This window comes from Rhinopithecus roxellana, chromosome 16 (genome assembly GCF_007565055.1).
Source record: "Rhinopithecus roxellana isolate Shanxi Qingling chromosome 16, ASM756505v1, whole genome shotgun sequence".
NCBI classification, from domain to species: Eukaryota; Metazoa; Chordata; class Mammalia; order Primates; family Cercopithecidae; genus Rhinopithecus; species Rhinopithecus roxellana.
In genome coordinates this window covers 91,556,659-91,582,231 of record NC_044564.1, presented here as the reverse complement: position 1 = coordinate 91,582,231, position 25,573 = coordinate 91,556,659, and the positions used below count along the sequence as shown (strand labels likewise).

The 25,573-nt window shown below is 45.6% G+C and overlaps 2 protein-coding genes across 5 annotated transcripts in view; both read left to right on the top strand.

The window, feature by feature from the left end:
• SLC35D2 (solute carrier family 35 member D2) overlaps window positions 1-15,441 on the top strand; it is a 66,485-nt gene extending 51,044 nt beyond the window's left edge. For 3 of the 4 annotated variants that reach the window (XM_030919872.1, XM_030919874.1, XM_030919875.1), the window contains 3 exons: window positions 4,272-4,350; window positions 6,383-6,465; window positions 7,127-7,758. In XM_030919872.1, the coding sequence (XP_030775732.1) occupies window positions 4,272-4,350; window positions 6,383-6,465; window positions 7,127-7,259 (295 nt within the window). In that variant the 3' untranslated portion in view covers window positions 7,260-7,758. Of the gene's footprint in view, window positions 1-4,271; window positions 4,351-6,382; window positions 6,466-7,126; window positions 7,759-13,961 lie in introns of those variants that run through there. The other variant, XR_004054006.1, reaches the window with a different exon arrangement.
• Window positions 15,442-24,102: 8,661 nt separating this feature from the next.
• HSD17B3 (hydroxysteroid 17-beta dehydrogenase 3) overlaps window positions 24,103-25,573 on the top strand; it is a 58,541-nt gene continuing 57,070 nt past the window's right edge. Inside the window, 1 exon segment of the mRNA XM_010358146.2 lies at window positions 24,103-24,256. Coding sequence (XP_010356448.2) covers window positions 24,103-24,256 — 154 coding nt within the window.

Sequence of the window (25,573 nt, the reverse complement as noted above, 5' to 3'; positions counted from 1 at the left end):
TCTTACTTGCTTTCATCGCTTTTGGGTTTGCATTTCGGGCTTGCTTTTTTCAGCCACCAAACCTCTATTCCGAGTTGAAAATATAATTTAAAAATTATTACGCTTTGAAATGTTTTGTTAAGAAGCCGATAGAAAGGTGAAAGGGCCGGTGCCAACCACAGTCCTGAAAGACACTGTGAACCAGCAGTCCCCAACCTTTTTGGCACCAGGGACTGGTTTCTTGGAAGACAATTTTTCCATGGATGGAGGATGGGTAAGGATGGTTTTGGGATGAAACTGTTCTACCTCAGATCATCAGGCATTGGATTCTCATAAGGAGCACGCAACCTACATCCCTCCAATGTGCAGTTCACAATAGGGTTTGCACTCCTATGAGAATCTAATGCCACCACTGATCTGACAGGAGGCAGAGCTCAGGCGGTCATGCTTGCTAACCTTTTGCTGTGCACCTTGGTTCCTAACAGGCTGTGGACTGGTATCAGTCCGAGGCCCAGGGCTTGGGGACCCCTGCTATAATACCAAAGAGTGTCTGAGACGGGTCTCAATCTATTTAGAGGTTCATTTTTCCAAGGTTGAGGATGCACTTGGGGAAAAAGAGACGCAAGCCACAGTAGGATCTATGGCCTGTGCTTTTTCCAAGGAGAATTTTGAGGACTTCAATATTTAAAGGGGAAAGTGTGGCAGAAGGGGCAGAGGGAAAGAAAAAAAAGGGAGGGAGGGTATGTCAGGAGGTGAGAGGTTACATTCTTGTAAGGTGAGTGAGTCCTACCTTCTTGCAAGATTTGGATTAGTGCTCACTGAATCCACATGTTACATGTGAAAGGAGAGGTCGAAGAACAATTATTCATTTGTCTGGCTTTCAGCAAATCTGCATTTTACATAAGATAAAAGCAAGCATACAGGAGAAGAAGGAGGCAATCACGCATTTGTCTTGGAGTGGGCAGAGGGATGATTTCTAGTTCTGTCTTTGTCCAGTACCTGTTTAAGATAAGCTATTAATTTATATCATCATGTGGGCATGGTGGCTCAAGCCTGCAATCCCAGCACTTTGGGAGGCCGAGGTGGGCAGATCACTTGAGGTCAGGCATTCGAGACCAGCCTGGCCAACATGGTGAAACCCTGTCTCTACTAAATATACAAAAATCAGCCAGCCCCGAGTAGCTGAGACTACAGGTGCCTGCCACCACGCCCGGCTAATTTTTTTGTATTTTTAGTAGAGACGGGGTTTCACTGTGTTGGCCAGGATCGTCTCACTCTCTGCCTGCCTTGGCCTCCCAAAGTGCTGGGATTACAGGCATGAGCCACCATGCCCGGCCAAAACTTAGATTTTTTTCTTAAGCCTTAATGTTCAACTTACAAATATTATTGCCTTATTTATAAGGCTAACAATTTTTCTATAAAAGAACATTTATTTTCATTATTTGATAAATGGTTTATTAACTCAAGTTTAACTGATTAAAATCCCCTAAACAATGTACTGTAAATCAGTTCTATTTACAGCTTAGTGAATTAAAATAATTTAAGCATTTTCAACTGCTTTTACAAATGGGAGCTGCCTACTTTTTCTTCAGCAATTCCAACCCCTGAGGCCAATTAACAAAGCTAGTAGATTGCTTTCTGTACTTAAGCAACTGTTTGAAATCTAATAAACCAAATTTAGAAATGGGGTAAATCAGCTTCTTAAAAAACATTCAGGCCGGGCGCGGTGGCTCACACCTGTAATCCCAGCACTTTGGGGGGCTGAGGCGGGCAGATCACGAGGTCAAGAGATCGAGACCATTCTGGCCAACATGGTGAAACACCGTCTCTACTAAAAGTACAAAAAGTAGCTGGGTATGGTGGCGCTCGCCTGTAGTCCCAGCTACTTGGGAGGCTGAGGCAGGAGAATTGCTTGAACCTGGGAGGCGGAGGTTGCAGTGAGCCGAGATCCACCACTGCACTCCAGCCTGGCCACAGAGTGAGACTCCATCTCAAAAAAAAAAAAAAAAAAAAAAAAAATTCAAATTCTGATGAGACTTCAACACTCTTCTTCTTTCAAATTACAATTGTAAGTCTAACATCAATTATATATTTCAAATTAGAACCAAGAGTTTCTTTAACTTTTCAAATTGTTTTAATTACAATGCACACAGTATTCCAAAGATTACAAAATTTAAGTTTAAAATTAAGTTTATTCTTCAACTTGTAAAGCTTGATATTCTGATTTTTTCCCTCTACCACCTTTAGTAATAAACACACTCAGGCCAACAGAGGTTATCATGTTGAAGGTCTGTGACCGTGATCTCCACCAGAGATTTAGCCTAGGACCAAGACCGAGTGTTAAATTCTAGCAGGATTCTAGAATTCAATAAATTCTGTGCTTACCCAAGCGCAGGTGCACTGAGCCCTTTGCTAGATTGAGTTTGCTTCTGTCAATGGGGAATCCAAGCTCCTGCCTTCAACCTGGGACTAATTAATTAATTAATTGGGACAGAGTCTCGCCCTGTCACCCAGGCTGGTGTGCAGTGGTATGATCTCAGCTCCGCCTCCCGGGTTCAAGCAATTCTGCTGCCTCATCCTCCTGAGTAGCTGGGATGACAGGCATGTGCCGCCATGTCCGGCTAATTTTCGTGTTTTTAGTAGAGAGAGGGTTTCACCATGTTGGCCAGGCTGGTCTGGAACTCCTGACCTCAGGCGATTCACCCACCTCTGCCTCCTAAAGTGCTGGGATTATGGACATGAGCCACCGTGTCCAGCCTGACCTGGGATTTAGCTTTTCAAATCTCACACACCTTATGCTCTCCCTGTACCTGCCATGTTTCTTTCTCAGCCGGTTTGTATTCCCTTTCAACATTTCATCATCTGATCTGAGTTGCAGCTTAGGTGAGGTTGCAGCTAATTTCCATTACGGCTTGACTGGAATTAGCTCACTTCTTTACCTGACTGGATTTGGCATTCTTTACCTGTGTATGTGTTTTCTTGTTCACAAGGCTGTATCATTTTATTGGCAAGTAAGTATCAATACCTACGGTCATGTTAAGTGCCTGAGTTAACTTTCGTAACAGGTACAGTAGCCTTATCCACACGTGGCATCTGTTTCAATCTCCTCTGTCTGAAGGCAGCAGTCGCTCAGCTGATTTTCTCTTCCTACACCAGGGGTCCTCCTCGCTGGCTGCAGGTCAGAATCACCTGAGGATCTTTCATCTCGTGCGTGGTCAGGGCTCCACCTCAAACCATGTGAATCAGAACCTCTGCCAGGCATCGTTCATTGTGTGTTGGAAGTGCAGCAGGCAGACTGGGCATGGTGGCTCACGCCTGTAATCCTAGCATTTTGGGAGGCCAAGGCGGGCGGATTGCCTGAGCTCAGGAGTTCAAGACCAGCCTGGGCAACACGGTGAAACCCCATCTCTACTAAAATACAAAAAAAATTAGCTGGACGTGGCAGCATGAGCCTGTAGGCCCAGCTCCTCGGAAGGCTGAGGCAGGAGAATTGCTGGAACCTAGGGGTGGAGGTTGCAGTGAGCCGAGATTGCGCCACTGCACTCCAGCCTGGTTGACAGAGTGAGACTCCGTCCCTACCAAAAAAAAAAAAAAAAAGGTGCAACAGGTGATTCTGATGCACAGAGGATTAAAAACTCAAAGTCGGCCGGGCGCGGTGGCTCACACCTGTAATCCCAGCACTTTGGGAGGCCAAGGCGGGTGGATCACCTGAGGTCAGGAGATCGAGACCATCCTGGCTAACATGGTGAAACCCCGTCTCTACTAAAAATACAAAAAAATTAGCTGGGTGCGGTGGCGGGCGCCTGTAGTCCCAGCTACTCGGGAGGCTGAGGCAGGAGAATGGCATGAACCCAGGAGGTGGAGCTTGCAGTGAGCCGAGATCACGCCACTGCACTCCAGCCTGGGTGACAGAGCGAGACTCCGTCTCAAAAAACACACAAACAAAAAATTCAAAGTCTTAACTTCATTTAACATGCTGATAAATGAGAGATTTCAGGTCATTAAACCTTGTTCTTCTTACCCCCAGGTTGTGGAAACACTCGGGGGAAATGTGCAGAGAAAGTGAGCAGGATGCCTTAAGTAGAAGGTTTAGCTAATTCACAGCTGAACCAATTTCCTGTCATAAGACCAATAGCAAGATATCTTAAGGTGTGGGTTACAAAACCTTTATGATATGTGTTTCTTTTTTCTTTGCTTAAAGTGCTTGTGTGGGGGTCACCGCTGGCCTTAACCTATTTATTATTACCCAGCGTAGTGAGACGCACACTCCAGTGTCTGCTTCCTTGTCGCAGGTTTCTACTGATGTACTCCACGGTTCTGTGCAGCTATTACAATTCAGCCTTGACGACAGCAGTGGTTGGAGCCATCAAGGTGAGTGGATGGAGCCTTGGAAGGAACAACTGAGTCAAGGAATGGACTGTGAATCCAGATTTTCTGCTGGAGGCCGGATTTGATTTTGTTGGTTGTGGTGGTGGTGGTGTAAGAATGAGGGCTGTGACCTTTTCAGCTGGGCCTGTGTGATCCCATCTTACTTCTTCTTTTTCTTTTTTGAGGCAGAGTCTCGTTCTGTCATCCAGGCTGGAGTGCAGTGGTGCAATCTTGGCTCACTGCACCCACCTCCCTGGTTCAAGCAGTTCTCCTGCCTCAGCCTCCCGAGTAGCTGGGATTACAGGCACCCACCACCACAGCTGGCTAATTTTTTATATTTTTGGTAGAGACTGGGTTTCACCATGTTGGCCAGGCTGGTCTTGAACTCCTGACCTCGTGATCCACCCACCTCAGCCTCCCAAAGTGCTGGGATTACAGGCATGAGCCACTGAGCCCAGCCCCATCTTAATTCTTCTAATCTACTGCATAGAATAGAGGGACAGATTGCTAATTTATAAAGGAGAGACAAATTATAACTTTTAAGTTGGGGGTGGCTTGGAGGGGTGGGTCTGGGAAAATGAAGTGAAAAGCTAAAAAAAAAAAACAAAACAAAACCCAGGTATCAATGATTGGTAAGACACCTTGTGATCCATAATTTGGTTTTCTGGGAGAACCTGCCCACTGAGAAGTGGAGCCCTTGTGGAGGTGCGTGCGGTGTGGTGAGGCCGGTGAGCTTGTGGGTTGCTGTGTGGGTGTTTGGATGTGTGGATGCATCTGAATACACACACACGCACGGGAATGCATAGAGGGAGAGGTGTTCTGGATTCCATTATTGCTTTGTTTTTCTATTCACACGAAGTCCTAGAGTGTTTGAAAACACTGCCTGCTTCAAGAATTCACCTGTCCCTTGGCTGCCCAGAGGTCTCCTAGAATGCGCTGGGCAGAGCATGGCCTGGAATGTTTTGACTGTCTCCACTGTGCTCAAGTTTACAATCAAGATAATTAACTCACTACTTGGCCCTGGTGTGCCCACAGATTGCAGTGTAGTGTCACACTGCACAATCTGCAGTGCCCAGGGTTGAAAAAAAAAAAAGAAAAAAGAAAAACAGGCCAGGCACAGTGGCTCATGCCTGTAATCCCAGCACTTCAAGAGGCCGAGGCAGGCAGATCACCTGAGGTCAGGAATTAGAGACAGCCTGGCCAATATGGCAAAACCCCATCTCTACTAAAACTACAAAAATGAGCCAGGTGTGGTGGTGGGCGCCCTGTAGTCCCAGCTACTTGGGAGGCTGGACTGGAGAATCTCTTGAACCTGGGAGGCGAAGGTTGCAGTGAGCTGAGATTGTGTCACTGCACTCCAGCCTGGGCAACAGCGCGAAACTCTGTCTAAAAAAAAAAAAAGAAGTAGAAGGAAAAAAAAGCCCCGGAAAACCTCACTACCCAGTGATAGTAAAGAGTTAGGATCTGGCAAACTGATGATAGCCCCACTCTTCGCCTGCATGCCAACTGGAACAGGGGAGAGAATAATGCAATTTTCTGTTGTCATCAGACCATAATTTACTGCATTCATTTAGTAAACCCCATATGTAATGGCTTATTTATTTTTCTGAGGCAGGGTCTTGCTCTGTTGCCCAGCTGAAGTACAGTGGCATGTAGCTCACTGCAGCCTTGACCTCCTGGGCTCAAGCAGTCCTCCCACTTCAGTCCCTGTGGGATTACAGGCATGTGCCACCATGTCTGGCTACTTTCAAAAAGTTTTTATAGAGATGGGATCTCACTATGTTGCCTCAGCTGGTCTTCAACTCCTGGGCTCAAGTGATCCTTTGACTTTGGCCTCCCAGAGTATCGGGATTACAGGCATGAGCCATCATTCCTGGCCTGTAACAGTTTTTATTTTTTTCAGCCCCCTGTGAATATCCCTATGTAGAAGTCTCTTTGCAAAGTAACTAAAATGTCTAGTTTCAGGTTTTACTATTTATATTTTCCCCTAAAGATTTTACTATTAAAATGACAAATCCTCTTTCTTTTTCTGCAGAATGTATCCGTTGCCTACATTGGGATGTTAATCGGTGGAGACTACATTTTCTCTTTGTTAAACTTTGTAGGATTAAATATTTGGTGAGTGGGAATTTTTAATGGACTCGCTTTGGGAAAACAAGAACCTTAAACAGTTCGATTAATATGTAATAAGCAAAAGAGCCTAGAGAAGTCTTTCATGTTAAGCCAGGAGGCGTTTTGACATTCTAATTTCTAAGATAATTTTACTTCATCCCTGGGTTCGTCCTCATGCAGATCCATGGGGACATGTGTGATGACAGTTTGCGGGGCTGGGATCGGAATTTAACTCACCTGTCTTCCTCACAGAAGGACCCTGCGTTCTCTGCCCTCCTTCTGTGAAGTGGAGGGTGTTAACCTTTGTGACCACCAGGCTCGGCAAGCAGGGGGTATGGACTAACCCAGCTTAGAAAGGCATTTGGGGTCTCAGCAGTGGGATACTATTTAAGGCTAAGGGTATGTAGTTTATTCAGTAAAAACCAAGTGCTTGTTTTCTCTCTGAGGTTCTGCATTAGATTTGATGACTCTTTTTCTGCCTCCAAAGGCTTGTAAATAAGAGGGGACATTCTCATCAAGCAGTCCACAAACTTGAGGAGAAACACAGATATTGGAATAATTCCCTCTGCATGAAGCAGGCTGTGTTGATAAAAACGCCAGCAACTGCTGCTGGAGCCCCTGGGAAATTCCCAGTCATTTATTTTCACTTTTTTTTTTCTCCTTTCAGCATGGCAGGGGGCTTGAGATATTCCTTTTTAACACTGAGCAGCCAGTTAAAACCGAAACCTGTGGATGAAGAAAACATTCAGTTTGGATTTGAAGAGCTAGAGTCTGTGGCAGGATTGGAGACTGATTTGTGACTGGGGGCTGGGGGTATTCCCAGTGGGAATGTGAAGCCAGAGGTTTCAGATTCGTGACATCCACCCCCTGGGCAAGTGAGAGCATCTGCAAAATGCAAAGAGAACTACCTCATATGCATGCACGATGAGCCAATGGCAGTCCCGAGAAATGTACTTGGGCCACGCCTCACCGGTGGAAAGCAAATCTTTTCAAAATAAGCCACTGGGACTCGGTAGGTGGAGCCCCAGCTGCTCTTCGAGGGACCTGCGGGGCCTTCGTGACATCTCTGTGCCATGTGCTGGCAGGAGGTTGATGTAATTGTGACTGTTTTCTGATCAGCACCTTGGCCGTGATTCTCAAGGTCCCAGCCAAAGCAAAGGGCCGGTTGTTTTCAGTTTAGACAGACATGTCTTTATTCTAATAAAATTAGTTAACTGCCAGTAATTTGTTAGCTTTGATGAAAGCTATGTTGGTATCTTTTCCTAATCATCAAAGTAAATAAAAAATCATTTCTATGTATGCCTCATCACGTGGTATTATTGGAGGCAGAAGACAGTGTCCGCCATTCACAATGTAGCAGAATGTGTCACCTTGAAGGGACAATTCCAAACTCCTTTATGACTCCAGGTTGGGGAAAGCTACAAAGTAACTCAATGGGGAAAAAAAATACTCAGGCTTTATCCTGTTTTTTTTTTTGTTTGTTTTTTGTTTTTTGTTTTTTTGAGACAGAGTCTCATTCTATCCCCCAGGCTGGAGTGCAGTGGCGCAATCTCGACTCACTGCAGCCTCTGCCACCTGGGTTCAGGTGATTCTCTTGCTTCAGCCTCTGGAGTAGCTGCGATTACAGGCATCTGTCACCACATCCTGCTAATTTTTGTATTTTTAGTAGAGACGAGGTTTGGCCGTCATGTTGGCCAGGCTAGTGTTGAACTCCTGACCTCAGGTGATCTGCCCACCTTGGCCTCCTAAAGTGTTGGGATCACAGGCGTGAGCCACTGCGCCCGGGTAGTCCTGTTAGCATTTAAGCGCTGACCTGTTTGTTTCTTCTCATCTCCCTCCAGGTTTGTTCAGGAGCTTTTACCAAAGGTGCATTTCCTCACGTGCTCACCTACCTCCCACCCCGGTGTATGGGAAGGAGGCCCGAATGGATAGGGTGACTTTTCCCGCCCTGTGTGGAAATGGGTCTCCCCCCTGGAATTGGGAGTGCAGGGGAGAGCCCCAGTCTGGGAGTCAGGAGCCAGACTAACTAATCTTGTCTCTACTATTAAACTCGGGAGACCTTTCCCAAGTCACTTTGCCTGTGGTGGCCTGTAGTATTTTGATCTGTAAAATTCAACTAGATCTCTAAATTCTTGCGAGCGGCAACTTTCTGAGTTTCGAGAAGCTGAGCCAGATCTGGAGCAGGCCAGCACAGGAAGGAATCATTGTGTGGATTTTTATGTGGCTGGGTGCGGTGGCTCACACCTGTAATCCCAGCACTTTGGGAGGCTGAGGTGGGAAAATTGCTTGGGCCCGGGAGTTTGAGACCAGCCCAGGCAACATGGTGAAACACCATCTCTTCAAAAAAAAATTAGCCAGGCATGGTGGTGCGCACCTCTGATCCCAGCTACGGGGGAGGCTGAGGTGGGAGGATTGCTTGAGCCTGGGAGGTTGAGGCTGCAGTGAGCTGTGATCACGCCACTGCACTCCAGCCTCAGTGACAAGGTGAGACCTTGTCTCAAAAAAAATTTTTTTTTAATTGTGGTAAAGTACACGACAGAATTTACCGTTCTAACCATTTTTAAGTGTATGCAGTCCAGCAGGAGTAAGCATACTGATTGTACGACCTACCTCCAGAGCTTTTTCATCTTGCAAAACTGAAACTCAGTACCCATGAAACAAGAACTCCCCATATCCCCATCCCCCCGGCCCCTGGCAACCCCCATTCTGCTGTCTTTGTGAGTTTGACTATTCAAGATCCCTTATGTAAGTAGGATCATATCGTATTGGTGTTTTTGTGACAGGTGTATTCACTTAGCATCATATCGCCAACGTTCGTCCGTGTTGTAGCATGCAGAGTGTCCTTCCTTACGTCCGAATGTGTGGTGTGGGTTTGCTGCATCTGTTATCCAGTCATCTGCTGATGGACACTTGGCTTGCTTCCACCATTTGGCTATTATGCATAATGCTGCTATTAATATGGGTGTACACATATGTCTTCAAGACTCTGCTTTCAGTTTTTTTAGATATATGCCTAGAAGTGGAATAGCTGGATTCTGTGGTCATTCTATTTTTAATTTTTTGAGGAATTGCTATGCTGTTTTCCATAGTGGCTGCACCATTTTACATTCCTGCCATCAAGGGTTCCAATTTCTCTACAACCTCAATAACATTTGTTATTTTCTGTTTCATTTTTACTAGTAGCCATCATAATGGATGTTCAAAAAAATTTATTTTTATTTTATTTTGTTTTTAGAGATGGGGTCTCACTATGTTGCCTAGGGTGGTCTGTAGCTCTTGGGCACAAGTTATCCTCCTACCTCAGCCTCTGGAGTAGCTGGGACTCTAGGCTCACCTGCCTGGCTGTTTTGGTTTTGATTTGTGCTTCCTTAATTAATCGGTTAGTGGTGTCGAGCATTTTTTCATGTACTTGTTGACCATTTGTTTATCTTCTTAAATAAATGTCTATTCAAGTCCATTGCCCATTTCTTAATCAAGTTGTTTGTTTTATTGTTGCTGAGTTGTAGGAGTTCTTTACTGTTTCAATATGCTTTTAAATTTATTTTATTATTATTTTTGAGACAGGGTCTCACTGTGTCTCCCAGGCTGTAGTGCAGTGGCATGATCTCGGCTCACTGCAATCTCCACCTTCCAGGCTCAAGCGATCCTCCCACCTCAGCCTCCTGAGGAGCTGGGACCACTACCAAAAAATTAGCCTGCCAAATTTTAAATAGTTTTTGTAGAGACGGAGTTGTGCCCTATTGCCCAGGCTGGTCTCGAACTCCCAAGCTCAAGTGATCCTCCCACCTTGGCCTCCTAAAGTGTGGGGATTACAGGCGTGAGCCACTGTGCGCAGCCTTCAATGTGCTTTTAAGAGGCTTCTGGAGGGCTGGGCATGGCAACATGGCAAAATTCTGTGTCTACAAGCACAAATAAATTAGTAAGATAAAATAATTAAAAGGCTTCTGGAGTGTAACCTAGGAGCTCCCAAACTTTTCTTTTTGAGACAAGGTCTTGCTCTGTCTCCCAGGCTGGAGTGCAGTGGCATGATCTCGGCTCACTGCAATCTTGAACTCCCAGATTCAAGTGATTCTCGTGTCTCAGTCTCCCAAGTAGCTGGGATCATAGGTGTACGCCACCAAGCTGGGCTTTTTTTTTTTTTTTTTTTTGTATTTTTAGTAGCGACTGGGTTTCACCAGTTGGCCAGATTGGTCTCGAACTCCTGGCCTCAGGTGATCCACCCGCCTCGGCCTCCCAAAGTGCTGGGATTACAGGCTTGAGCCACTGCACCTAGCCATCCAGACTTTTCTTAACTACCTCCTGTTGCATCAACATTCTTTTTGAATCCCAGAGACCAAAGATGCTAAGTAAAACAAACACAAACTAATTCTTTCTTTCTTCCAATTATTTTTTTATCTTTAATTTTTATTCTTGGAATTCCTGAAGATGTTTAAGACTTTTACACCTGCTTCCATGTGTGGCCAGCAGAGGGCACCCTAAGAGCAGCCCAGCAGCCCTAGTAACTAGGTTGAAAGTTGAAATGTTTGCTGTACAGCTAAAGAACTTGGGTTTAAGGGAAGAGGGAGGTTGAAGAAAGCTCCAGTCAGGCTGTTGGGGGTGCTGGAGGTGGAGAAGTGGTAATGGAAAGGCTCTGCAAACCCCATCGAGGCTGAAGAAAGAAATGTCGGCCCAGTGACCCAGGTCTCCAGATTTAATTTTTCCTGGTAAAAACATTGTAAAAACCACTAGTGGATGGGACACAAAAATTAGTTTAATTACCTTGATATTTTGCACACTTCTTGCCATGGTACTACAAATAACAGTTACACCATTTGTTAACTTGGACTATTTCCTGCTGTTTTAATACTTTTTATATTAAGTATATCTCAAGCAGTTGGAGTTTTTTCACAGCTGAGGTTGATTACATAATAGGACCTAGTTTAGAGAAGAGTTAAATATATGTTTTTGTGCACTCAGGAAAATAGGGAAGGTACATTTGTTACTAATTTCAAAGTCTTTAGGCCAGGCACGGTGGCTCATGCCTGTAATCCCAGCACTTTGGGAAGCCAAGGCAGGCAGACACCTGAGGTCAGGAGTTCAAGACCAACCTGGCCAACATGCTGAAACCCCATCTCTACTAAAAATACAAAAATTTGCTGGGCGTGATGGTGGGCACCTGTAATCCCAGCTACTCTGGAGGCTGAGGCAGGAGAATGGCTTCAACCTGAGAGGCAGAGGTTGCAGTGAGCTGAGATTGTACCACTGTACTCCAGCCTGGGTGACAGAGCGACACTCCATCTCAAAAAAAAAAAATCTTTAGTTGCTTTTTTCCTTGCACTTTTAGGGCTTGGTGACTTGCACTTGTGAGTCGTCTCTATTTTCTGTGAATGGTCGTGTGTAGTTGTGCATGCATTTTGTGTATTGGGACTTGCCACGGGTCTGCGGCTTACCTGACCAGCAGCTGCTGTGCTCCGTGGGAGCTTTCGGGAAGCAGGGCACCTAGCTGCTCAGAATCTCCACCCATGTTCCTCTCTGTCATCACATACTTATGGAAAAGGAACGCATGCCCCTTGAGGGTGAAGCTGGAGAACTCCAAGCCACTGCTAGAGACTTCAAGGATCAGGAAACACCATCCGTGTGCCGTGTGCATTCCAGCTCCGACCTCCACTCCAGGTTAAAGTCGTCACCAGGAGAAGCCTTGAGGCTTTTGTCTGCCATTTGTGGTGCCTGCACCAGAAACAGCATTGCTAACTTGGGGCCCCTTAGGGGCCTCTTAGCAATGCAGACTCTTAGGGTACATTCACTGAATCAGAACCTGCATTTATCCCAGAGGATTTGAGAAGCATTAGCCACCCCAGGCTGTTGGTCCAGATCATCCATTTTTTTTTTTTTTTTTGAGATAGAGTCTTGCTCTGTCGCCCAGCCTGGAGTGCAATGGCGCGATCTCGGCTCACTGCAACCTCTGCCTCCCGGGTTCAAGGGATTCTCTTGCCTCAGCCTCCTGAGTAGCTGGGATTACAGGCATGTGCCACCATGCCTGGCTAATTTTTGTATTTTTAGCAGAGATGGGGTTTCACCATGTTGGCCAGGCTGGTCTTGAACTCCTGACCTCAAATGATCCACCCACCTCAGCCTCCCACAGTGCTGAGATTACAGGTGTGAGCCACTGCGCCCGGCCTGGACCATCCTTTAAGTAGTAGGGGAGCTTAACCTGGAGTTCATGGACAAGATTTAGTGAGCTGGTGGACACAGCTGGGGAAAGAATACATCTGGATTTTCCCTAACCTCTAATCAACATTTAGCATTTCTTTCCATTCGAATGTAGGAGAAACCACAGTAGTAGTAGCTGTACCTGTGACTTTGTTACCAATAGAATTAAAGATATTTTCATATTACATTATGGGTTTCACAGAAAAACCATTTATACCCTATTTGTCATTTACTAGTTGTTAGACTCTCCATTAGTTCTTGTTATTTAATATGTTCATAAAAAGGCATATTTTTAGTACATCACATTAAAAATAGTGTATATCTGGTTTTTGGTTTAGTGTATAATTGGTTTCCTTTATAATTCTATCTATTTAATTTTGTGCATTTAAAAATATTATTCAAAGAAGGAGGCCATGACTAGACTGTCATTGTGGTCCAGGGCATAAAAGAAAAATAAGGATCTAGCCAGGTGCAGTGGCTCACACCTGTAATCCCAGCACTTTGGGAGGCCGAGGTGGGTGAATCACAAGATCAGGAGATTGAGACCATTCTGGAGAACATGGTGAAACCCCGTCTCTACTAAAAATACGAAAAATTAGCCAGGCATGGTGGCGAGCACCTGTAGTCCCAGCTACTTGGGAGGCTGAGGCAGGAGAATGGCGTGAACCTGGGAGGCAGAGCTTGCAGTGAGCTGAGATTGTGCCATTGCACTCCAGCCTGGGCAACAGAGTGAGACTCCATCTCAAAAAAAAAAAAAAAAAAAAGTCTGTGAAGGCCGGCACAGTGGCTCATATCTATAATCCTAGCGTTTTGGAAGGCCAAGGCAGGCGGATTGCTTGAGCCCGGGAGTTTGAGACCAGCCTGGGCAACACAGTGAGACCTCCATCTCTACCATAAAGTACAAACATTAGCCAGGCATGGTGGCACATGCCTGTAGTCCCAGCTACTTAGGAGGCTGAGGTGGGAGGACAGCTTGACTTTGGGAGGTTGAGGTTGCAGTGAGGCATGATTGCAGTGAGCCATGACTGCACCACTGCATTTCAGCCTGTGTGACAGAGTAAGACATTGTCTTTAAAAAAAAAGTCTATGAAAAGGTCAGATCGCAGCACTGAGGAGTCCTGTGGACTCATTCTTCTGTGAAACAAGCAAAGCTGGCAAAAACTACAAAAAAAGACAAGTAATTAAAGTCTCCAGGCATTATAAGGGCAAATGAGGAAACATTGATTCAGGTAAATCTACTAACACTTGGTAAGAACAGTAAGAGGCTGTGGCATTTGAGACTGGACCCCACCCCTCTCTTTTCCTTCTCCCAGCATGGCTTGGTGGAAGCTCTGCCTCAGGTGGCCATAGCCAAGAAGGGGTCATTCTCTTTTCAGTTCCTAATCAAGGGTTACTGGATCCAACTGGGAGGAGCAGACCACCAGAATTTCTCATCCCATCTAAGTTGAAGATGCCATGTTTTAAAAATTTAATTTAATTTAATGCAATTTTAAGTTCTGGGATACACGTGCAGGACATGCAGGTTTGTTATATAGGTAAATATGTGTCGTGGTGGTTTGCTGCACAGATCAACCTATCACTTAGGTGTTAAACCCCACCTGCATTAGCTATTTATCCTGATGCTCTCACTCCCCCAACCCCCCGAACAGGCCCCAGTGTGTGTTGCTCCTCTCCCTGTGTCCATGTATTCTCATTGTTCAGCTCCCACTTACAAGTGAAAACATGCAGTGTTTGGTTTTCTGTTCCTGCGTTAGTTTGCTGAGGATAACGGCTTCTAGCTCCATCCATGTCCCTGCAATGGACATGAGCTCATTCCTTTTGATGGCTGCATAGTATTCTGTGGTGTGTATGTACCATGTTTTCTTTATCCAGTCTATCATAGATGGGCATTTGGGTTGATTCCATGTCTTCGCTATTGTGAAAAGTGCTGCAATGAACATACACATGCCTGTATCTTTATTTTTAAAAATCTTTTTTTAAAGTCAGGGTCTGGCTCTGTTGCTCAGGCAGGAGTGCAGTGGCATGATCTCAGCTCACTGCAACCACTGCCTCCCAGGCTCAAGTGATCTGCCCTCCTCAGCCTCCTGAGCAGCTGAGACCACAGGGACACATCACTATGCCTGGCTAATTTTTGTCTTTTTAGTAGAGATGGGATCTTTCTATGTTGCCTAGGCTGCCCTCAAGTGATCCTCCCGCCTTGGCCTCCCAAAGTGCTGTGATTACAGGTGTGAACCACCATGCCCAGCCAGAGATGCTCAATTCCTGGTGAGTGCAGCTGAGAGGCTAGGGTCCTCCCTACCAAGCCCCTATCCATAAGATGCAGACTCTACCTCAAGTACAGCAGGCCACAAATACTAGGGTCCCAATTACCCTTGCCCCAGCTGACTTGGAAGGCTGTTCCATGCTGGGGAGAGATGAGCTGACAAGACCAGAGGCCACCACCCTGCCCAGCACCCAGAGGAGTGGCTCAGAGAAGTTGTCCAGGGAAGACACAGCCTGTGCAGTAAAGAATTTAATCTTCCCCAAAAAGATGTCTAGTCTTTGCCCCTAAGTTTCTTGGAATATCATGGCAAATAGGAGTCTTTGTTTGCCTGGGGACCTTGGGTCACATTAGATAGTCTAACAATGTGATTTCAGATGGGGACTGGCCACACCAGAAAGACCAAGAGTGTGGTTTAGGATGAAGGCTTTTGGTGATACCTGCAGAGTCTGGACACAGAGATCAGCCATGTGGGCAATCAGTGATGTTTATGTAATGAAGCCCCAGTAAAAACTCTGAACACTGAGTCTTGATTGAGTTTCCCGGGTTGGCAATACTCTATGCGTGCTGTCACACACTGTTCCTGGAAAGGTAATGATGTGTGTTGATTCTATGAGAGAAGACAATGGAAGCTCTACATTTGGCACTTCCCCACGCACCATCCAATCCAGTGCTTTTCTTGGCCCATTTTTTTTTTTTTTGAGACGGAGTCTCGCTCTGTCGCCCAGGCTGGAGTGCAGTGGCCGGATCTCAGCTCACTGCAAGCTCTGCCTCGCGGGTTTACACCATTCTCCTGCCTCAGCCTCCAGAGTAGCTGGAACTACAGGCACCCGCCACTTCGCCCGGCTAGTTTTTTGTATTTTTTAGTAGAGATGGGGTTTCACCGTGTTAGCCAGGATGGTCTCGATCTCCTGACCTCGTGATCCGCCCGTCTCGGCCTCCCAAAGTGCTGGGATTACAGGCTTGAGCCACCACGCCCGGCCGACACTGTGATTCCTAAAGAGGAATTTATGCCCATAAAGCGGGCTCTAAAAGCTCTAAGTTGAGTAGAACAAGGCCCGGTATACGTGGCTATGGAAAAATCCTTGTTGAATGAATGAATAGACCATATAATCAAAGGGCAAGCCTCACAATGTTCTTGTTTTTCTTCAATTAATTTCTCTTGACAGAAAATGTAAATAAAGGTGAAGTTCTCTCTTCCTAAGTAAACTAAACTTAGAACGTTCATGCGAGTTTATTTGACAGGGTGTGTTTCCCTGCTCTCTTCTTCTTTGTCCATCCGCATGCTCACCCCTGGCATGAGAGAGCCTGCATATTAGCAAGATAGAGCTGGGTTTGTGTGGAGGTTGTTTACGAATGGGGACTTCGTAGGATAGGGACAGCTAGCAATGGCGAGCTGAACGGAGGCCAGCCAGGCCCTGAAAGGTAGCTGGATGGGAGCAAGAAGCAAGCATTTACCCCGTCTTCTAGACTCCCAGGGTGTTCTTGATCAGCTGGCAGAAGCGCTCTTCTTATTGATGGGCTGAGACTACACACCCTTTCTGCCACTGCTAGCCGCTCACAGTCATAGAAATGATTGATCCCCCAGGTTTTGTTAAAGGTGATCACATCTGCAATAGCAACACTGTTAATGGCAACTACCATTTACTGAGCACCTGTTCTGTGAGATCCAAAAATAGGAGCCAATCCCTTAGCACTCTCCTTCCAGGGGTTTCCCACTCCTTCAACCCCAGCACTCCCTGGTTAGTGCTTCCTCAGTCCGATGCTTTGAAAAACTCTCAAAACTTGAAATCGTACTTGTGCACAATCTATATTTTGTATTTGTCAAAACTGTGTGATTCCCAATTAGAATTTCTGGTTGACATGAGACAGCCGATGTTACTAACCAGCCGACTGGGGTTAATTCTAGTCGAAAGCATGGAGAGTTGATGACAGTCTTAATCCTTATAGCTTTGGGATACAAAAGTCTTCTGAAAACTTGACTTTTGGGGGATACTGAAAATGACTTGAGGATGGCCATTCTTGTTTTCAGGAACTCTGTAGTGATTTGGGAACTTTAGTTTGAAACAATTCTTCTAGACCGAGTTGTTGTTGCATTTTCATCCCAAACTTGGAGTACTGGCTTGAAGAGGAGGGTGGATGGGGTCACGTTGGTAGTTGAATAAGATCATCCAGTCCTTGTGCATTTTACCTAGGAAACCAACCAGGAAGCTGCTGACATCGGGGTGGCTGGGCTTTTCCAAAGATGCCATTATTCTCCTGTTGTGATGGCACAGGTGGGCAGTAGTTGTGTGATGGCAGCCTCTGGAATCAGATGGCCTGGGGCCACGTCCTAGTTTTAAAAAACAGCTTGACCGAGGTATTATTTAAATATTTTAAAGTCCAGCAATTGTAAGTGTACAGTTTAATGACCTGGGAGTTAATTTATGGAACTGTAAAACCATCATCCCAATACAGTTTTAGAACATTTCCACGACCCCCAAAACATTCCCCTTCCCCATGCCCTCAACCAGCCCCAGGCAAGCACTGGCCTGCTGTGTGTGGAGTGTATTTCAGAAAGCCTCTGCTGTTTCATCTTCACCACAGAGGCATGGAGGACAGCCTCAGTTCCACCGCATCCTCACGAATGCTGCATGTGAGCCTGATGCTCTATTTACTAGTTTATGTGTATGTAGTATTTTACTCATTCAATTGACATTTCTGATAACATATGAGGTTAAACATTCCACACATTTGCATACTAGTTGTATTTCTTAATTTAATTTAATTTTCTGTCCATATCTTTTTTTTTTGAGATGGGGTCTCACTGTGTTGGCCAGGCTGGAGTGCAGTGGTGCTATCTCAGCTCACTGCAACCTCTGCCTGCTGGGTTCAAGCAATTCTCCTGCCTCAGCCTCCCAAGTAGCTGGGATTACAGGCGCCTGCCACCACGCCAGGGTAATCTTTTGTATTTTTATTAGAGACGGGGTTTCACCATGTTGGCTAGGCGGGTCTTGAACTCCCGACCTCGTGATTCGCCTGCCTTGGCCTCCCAAAGTGCTGGGATTACAGGCATGAGCCACCACGCCCGGCCAATTTTCTGCTCATGTCTTTTACTTCAAGACGTTCTTTGACCTTTGAGTTGCTCCCTTATATCCTGCATCTAAGGCCCTGTTTGGACCCATATCCAGCTAGGTTTTCTGACTTTATGTGTTTTCTCAGTGCTACCAGCTTTTCCATATTTGTTCTTGCCTCTGCTCCTCCTACCTTTACGGTAGTGTTGTGGAGAGGGTACTCAGTGAACTTGGTTATTGAGTTCTGTTCACCGTCTCCGCACCCCCTTCAATCCCAGCCCCACTGCCCTGCCAAGTACATGCACACTGCACTTAACTAAGTTAATTCACCTCCTTAATCTGAAGCCCCAGACCTTTCATCCACGGGCTCTTGGAGGGCTGCAGATGTGTTTTATTTTGTCTATGCAGTGTTAACATGGTTTTGGAGTTTGTTGCTTTATATTCCAGTTGTTATTTTCATAACACTTTTTATAAAAATGGAGAAATGTCATATTAGAAACTGGATTTTTTCATCACTTAAAAAAAAAAATCACAATGTGCCAGCTAGGCCACAGTTCCACAGGACAGCTGGAGCTGGGTGGAGTGGACAGTTTCGGTTTCAGCATGTTCTCCACGTTCCCTGTTCTCTACGTCCCGCGAGCGGAGGCTCAGGGTAGGTCTCTATCCTTCAGGGTGTTTGTAGCGTCATTTCCTAAAGTAGAGTTGAGAGGAAAGCAAGAAAACGAAAGCTAAATCAAGAGAGACAAGATTTCAAAGACAATGAAAGAGAGTGCATTTGTCTGTGGAAGTGAACATTATACCTGCTCCGTGTCTGTGGGAGAAAGAGCAGCATAAGGCCGGGCGCAGTGGCTCACGCCTGTAATCCCAGCACTTTGGGAGGCCAAGGTGGGCGGATCATGAGGTCAGGAGTTTGAGACCAGCCTGGCCAACAAGGTGAAACCCTGTCTCTACTAAAAATACAAAAATTAGCCAGGCGCGATGATGGGCACCTGTAATCCCAGCTACACTGGAGGCTGAGGCAGGAGAATTGCTTGAACCCGGGAGGCAGAAGTTGCAGTGAGCTGAGATTGCACCATTGCACTCCAGCCTGGGTGACAGAGTAAGACTGTGTCTCAAAAGGAAAAAAAAAGTACAACACAAGGTCCCTGCCCTGTTTCATGGGCTTATATCACTTGCCTTCCACCACTGTAAGCATCTGAGTTTATGATCCCTGTTTCAGAGACCCAGTTCTCATCTGCTTTTCTCTGCCTAGCAACTGTGCAGAGTTGCTAGATGTATGGTAAGAAAATTTTTTTTGGTAACTATTGAGTTTTGAAGATCATGTATTTAGAAGTTTTACACTGGCATTAATGTTGTTGCTATAATAGCATCAGTCATTCAGTCGCATTTCTCAAGTGCAGCAGAAAACAACAGCAAACATATGCTGGGGAAATAACATGTCTCCACACTGAAGAATTTAATTTTTAAGTGTTCCCATGTACTCTGTGTCCGCTCAGGCTGCTATAGCAAAATACCACAGACTAAGTGGCTTAAATGGCAGAATTTTTTTCTCACAGTTCTGGAAGCTGAGAAGTCCAAGATCAAGGTGGTGGCCCACTGGGTTCCTGGTGAGGGCTCTCTTCCCGGCTGGTAGACAGTGGTCTGCTTGCTGTGCCCTCATGCGGTGGAGAGAGAGAGAGGGAGATCTCTTGTGTCTCTTCTTCTTTTTTTTTGTTTTTTTTGAGATGGAGTCTCATTCTGTCACCCATGCTAGGAGTGCAGTGGTGTGATCTTTGCTCACTGCAACCTCTGCCTCCCGGGTTCAAGCAATTCTCATGCCTCAGCCTCCCGAGTAGCTGGGATTACAGGCAGGTGCCACCACGCCCGGCTAATTTTTGTATTTTTAGTAGAGACGGGGTTTCACCATGCTGGCCAGGCTCGTCTAGAACTCCTGACCTCAGGTGATCTGCCCACCTTAGCCTCCCAAAGTGTGGGATTACAGGTATGAGCCATGGCACCCAGCCTGTGTCTCTTCATTTAAGGGCATTAATCTTACCATGAAGGCCCCACCCTCATGATCTCATCACCCCCCAAAGGCTCCATCTCCAAATATCATCACATTGGGGGTTAGGCCTTCAATGTGTGAATTGTGGCTGAGGCCAGGGGTTGAGGGACACAAGTCATAGCATCTTGTAAATAGAAAAATGCACATTTACTTAAAAGCTTTGCTGAATTCACAGTCAGATATTGGTATGTAATTTCTCAATCTATTACATGGGGTTGGATATAGTTTTTGATGCTGAAAAGTAAAAGTGGGGAAATCTTGGTCTGTGACCAAGCACACAAATGAATTGCTGCTTACGATTCTGGTAACGGAAGTCTAAATTATCCGCCATTCAAAGAATAACTGCAGGATAAAATTTGTTTGAAGTTTCAAGATAATTTACATGTGATAAATTGCACAGAGCTTAACAGTGTACAGTACAGTGAGTTTTGATTAAGGCAGACCCTTCCAAACACATTGCTTATCAAAATATAGAATATCTTAATCAATCAGAAAAGTTCCCTATGACCCTACCAGCCAATCCCTTCACCTCTACCAGGCAACCAGTGTTCTGATTTTATTTTACTGAAGATTGTGTTTGCCTGTTCTTTAACTTCCTATAAATAACATCCTATACTATGTACATGTAGAAGGCAGTTTCTAGAATGGACCTCAATGATCCCTCTGCCCCCTACTTTCACTCCCTTGTGTGATATTTTCCCTTTGAATATGGAGTGGATCTAGGAACTTGCTTCTAATGCACAGAATACAGCTAAGGTAATGGAATAGCCCTTCCGAGATCAGATGACAAGAGTGTGGCTTCTGCCTTCTCTCTCTGTCTCTCTGATTCTTCCCACTGGCTAGATCTGACGAAGCAAGCTGCCCTTGGGAGCTGCCCTGTGACGAGGCCCACACAGCAAGGAATAAAGGAGGAGCAACCGAATCCTGCAACAAACAAATGACTGGGCTGCTGTCTCCCCAGGTGAGCCTGGAGGTGACGGCCACCTGGCTGGACTTTATTGCCACCTGTGAAAGTCTTTGAGCCAGAGGACCTGGCTGATCCATGCCTGGATTCCCGACCCACAGAAATCATGAGATAATAAATGGCATTGTTTAGGTGACTAAGTTTTGGGTTAATTTGTTATATAGAATAGATAACTAATGCAGTACTTTTCCGTGACTTCTTTTGCTCGACAAAATGTGATTCACCCATGTTTTTGTGGGTAGAAGAAGAGATATTCTCAAAGAGCTTATTAAAAGCAAAAACCTATTAAGATAGTCAAAAATTTCAGTATAAGAGAAAGCAGCAACACAGAGAGGTAAATTGAGCACTGAAGCCACATTAGCCCTGCATTTGCTGGATGGGGTGATGGGGAGCTTTGGTGGTGACGGTATGGGACAGAAACGAAGGTCAGGAAGAGTCTAATAGATGAATAGTCCATAATGCCGGGATCCCAGAAGGTTTCTACATCCTCAGGGTAAGCATGGTCCAGAAGAAACATGCTCCCGGACTGCAAGGAAATGCGCCTTAGCATTGAGCAGAGGAGGTGGTGGTGGGTGGAGATGGCCAGAGAACCGTCCTATGGGTTTATCAACACAGGCCAGGGTGGGTTGTCATGGCAGACCAAATTCACTTCACCTGCATAGTTTAGAAAACTATGAATTTAGCCATGAATTTAATTTTCCAAATTGGAAGTTCCTGTAGATGTCTGGTAGAAGCAAAATCACCTCCTCTGTGGAGGAATACGGCTTCATCAGAAAACCTCACAGAGAAATTTCCAAGCACAATGGGATGTGCACAGGTGAAAATTATCAAGCACACAAGGAAACAGGGCACCATGAGTGAGACCTACCAGAGAGAGGAGCCAGCAATAGAAAGGCTGATGTAGGCACTGGAATTGTTAAAGCCAGATCACAAGACAATCATGCTGAGGTAAGGAAAGTCAAAATTAAAAATATCTGCATGGAACAGAAAACCATGAGAAGAAAAACCTCAGTTTTGTACAAAAGGAACTTTTAGAAATGAAGTTAAGGTCATTAAAGTAAAAACCACAATGGGCTGATTTAACAATGATCGGACACATCTGAAGAGATAATCAACGAACATGAAGGACAGAGTGAGCAGGTCGGATTTCTGTCTAATCAGAGTTCTGAAACCATCTCTAAATACAGAGAAGGGAAAGACCAAAAACCACATAGAAAAATGGGCAGGAGAGAGAAAATTCACAAAGAAAACAGTGAAAATAGCCCTTAGGCTTATGAAAATCTCTCCAACCTGGCTAATAAGTTAATTTAAACTTAAAACAACATTGGATGCTACTTCTTACCTACTGGGTGGCGAAAGTCCCAAAGCTTGACAACATGCTCTACTGCTAAGGCAGCAGGAAAACGAACATGCTCACGTGTTGTTGGCGTGAACGCAAAATGAAGGCAAATCTGACAATATCTAGCATACAGACGTATGAATCTATGTTCTGGCCAGAAATTCTACTTCTAGGGTGAGCGCAAGGCTGTTGATTGCAGCACAGAGTGAGCCGAGAATGAGCACAGGCAGAAATGAGAGAAGGCCAAGGACTGATTCTGTGGCCTCTGCATGGATGACTTCAACGTCCTGGCTGCCCTTGCTTCACTTGTCACACCCATGCTCCATCCCACTCCCAAAAGGACATTTTCCCTCAGCTTTTAAAATTATGGCCTTTTAAAAGCATAATTCAGAGTATAGAACTCTATTTCCTAAATCTGTGTAATGGCTTCTGGTTGCCCTGAAAGTCCACACTCACCTGTAGGGCGTGGCTCCTCCCTCCTGCCTTGGCCTTTTTCTCCCTTGCTCTCTGTGGCCAGTCCCTCTGGCGTGATCTCAGCTCACTGAAAGCTCCACCTCCCGGGTTCAAGTGATTCTCCTGCCTCAGCCTCCTGAGTAGCTAAGATTACAGGCATGCTTACCACACCCAGCTAATTATTGTATTTTCAGTAGAGATGGGGTTTCACCATATTGGCCAGGATAGTCTCGATCTTCTGACCTCATGATCTGCCTGCCTCAGCCTCCCAAAGTGCTGGGATTACAGGCGTGAGCCACCGCGCCCGGCCTGTCCTAGTTCTTATTCCTCAAATACATGGATTTTTCTCACTTCGGGCATTGTACTAGCTGTTCCATTAGCCCAGAGGGAGAACTCATCTTTGCAGAGCTGGTTCCTTTCATTCAAATTTCAACTAAAAACTCCACCTTTTCACAGAATTCTTCCTGAGCACCCTCTCTGAAGCATTCCCTGAGTAGCTACTCAAACACGTGGTTCAATAGCGCTTTTTCATAGCACATACTTTTTTTTTTTTTTTTTTTTTTTTTTGAGACAGAATCTCGCTCTGTCACCCAGGCTGGAGTGCAATGGTGTGATCTTGGCTCACTGCAATCTCTGCTTCCCACGTTCAAGTGATTCTCCTGCCTTAGCCTCCCAAGTAGCTGGGATTACAGGTGCACACCACCAGGCCTGGCTAATTTTTGTATTTTAAGTAGAGATGAGGTTTCACCACGTCGGCCAGGCTGGTCTCAAACTCTTGACTTCATGTGACCCATCTGCCTTGGCTTCCCAAAATGTTGGGATTATGGGCGTGAGCCACTACCCAGCCTGATGTTATCTTATTTATCTGCTCATCATCTGTCCCTGCTACCAGAATCTAAGCTCCCAACCACTCCCAATAGTGACCCTAAGTGGTCACTATTATCTTCCTAATGCCTGTAAGAGGGGATTCCACCTGGTAGGCAGCCCATACACAGTGCTAAATACATGATGAATGCCTGGGATTCTGCATCCTTTTCAAGTTTCCAAATTCAGTGAGAGAACCATGGGCTGCCATTTTATATCTGTCCAGGCTTTGTTTTTTTCTCTTCATCTCCACCTTTTACTTTTTCACCAGCTCCTCCACAGTAACAAAAGCCTCATTCAAAGGCCTGTGAATCAGAGGATTCTGTAAAGAAGTTACTTTAATCTAGATGCCCCTGACTTGACGGAACACACCCAGTGACTCCTGGAAGAAGAGCTGGAGGTCTCCAGAGCAGCGCAGTCCCAGGAGGCACGCACAGAGGGCCACGGCCAGGGCTGAACAGTCTGTTCCGTGCAGCCATGGGGGATGCTCTGGAACAGTTCTTCATCCTCACAGGGCTGCTGGTGTGCCTGGCCTGCCTGGTGAAGTGCACGAGATTCTCCAGATGTATTTTACTGAGTTACTGGAAAGTTTTGCCAAAGCCTTTCTTGCGGTCAATGGGACAGTGGGCAGGTAAGAGCATTCTATCTCGTGTTTTTTTGCTGCTATTCTTCCTGCTTATTACTATTATTATTATTTTTGAGACAGAGTCTTGCTCTCTCATCTGGGCTGGAGTGCAATGGCAGCGATCTTGGCTCACTGCAACCTCCACTTCCCAGGTTTAAGCAATTCTCCTGCCTCAGCCTCCCAAGTAGCTGGGATTATATTATAGGCACCTGTCACCACACCCGGCTAATTTTTTTTTTCGTTTTCTGTTTTTTTTTTTTTTTTTTTTTTTGAGACGGAGTCTCACTCTGTTGCCTGGGCTGGAGTGCAATGGTGCAATCTCTGCTCGCTGCCACCTCTGCCTCCTGGGTTCAAGCAATTCTCCTGCCTCAGCCTCCCGCGTAGCTGGGATTACAGGTGCACACTGCCGCAGCCGGCTAATTTTTGTATTTTTAGTAGAGACAGGGTTCTGCCATGTTGGTCAGGCTGGTCTCGAACTCCTGACCTCATGATTCGCTCACTTTGGCCTCTCAAAGTGCTGAGATTACAGGCGTGAGCCACTGCACCCGTCCAACATTTTGTATTTTTAGTAGAGATAGGGTTTCACCTCGTTGACCAGGCTTGTCTCAAACTCTTCACCTCGTGATTCACCTGCCTTGGACTCCCAAACTGCTGGGATGACAGACGTGAGCCACCGCACCCAGCCCCTGCTTATTATTATTTATGTCTCAAAAGGGATATTGCATCTTTTCTCTTTGAGAGCAAAGAAGTAATTCCTTTGGGTACTTTTAATTGGAGGGATTAGAAAGTGTGAGTGAAATTAGAATGGTCTGCAACACAAGCCATAGGGCATTCAGGGAACACTAGGGAAGAAGGCTACCCAGCCCTTGCTGAGCACTTGTCCTCCCGACCCCATTAGATGAGTTTTCTTCTTTTGGGAGTTTCCTGCTGATACAAATAATAAACCATGCAGAAATTTCCACATCCTCATCTCCAGATTTACAACAAGCCTGGGCGTTTTCATTTTACCAGAAGGTGTTTCCAAATTTTGGAATCTAAATAATTTTAATTCACTGTATTAAAAAAAGAATCCAAGTGTGTTTAAGAAATGAAGGTATTACAAAATCAAGGCAACACATATCTCTGTGGAGCCATGTTTTCAGGATGGTTTGGAAGGGAATCTGGCTGGTGTCAATTAAATGCTGCCTCCCCATGGGATTTATCTACTGGAACGCCCATGCAGAACTTCAGCCCTGTGACTGAGGTTAAGGTGAAGAGCATGAGGCCATGGCTTCAGCATCTCCTTGAATGAAATGCTAAGATCTTTGCAGGGGCTTATATTTC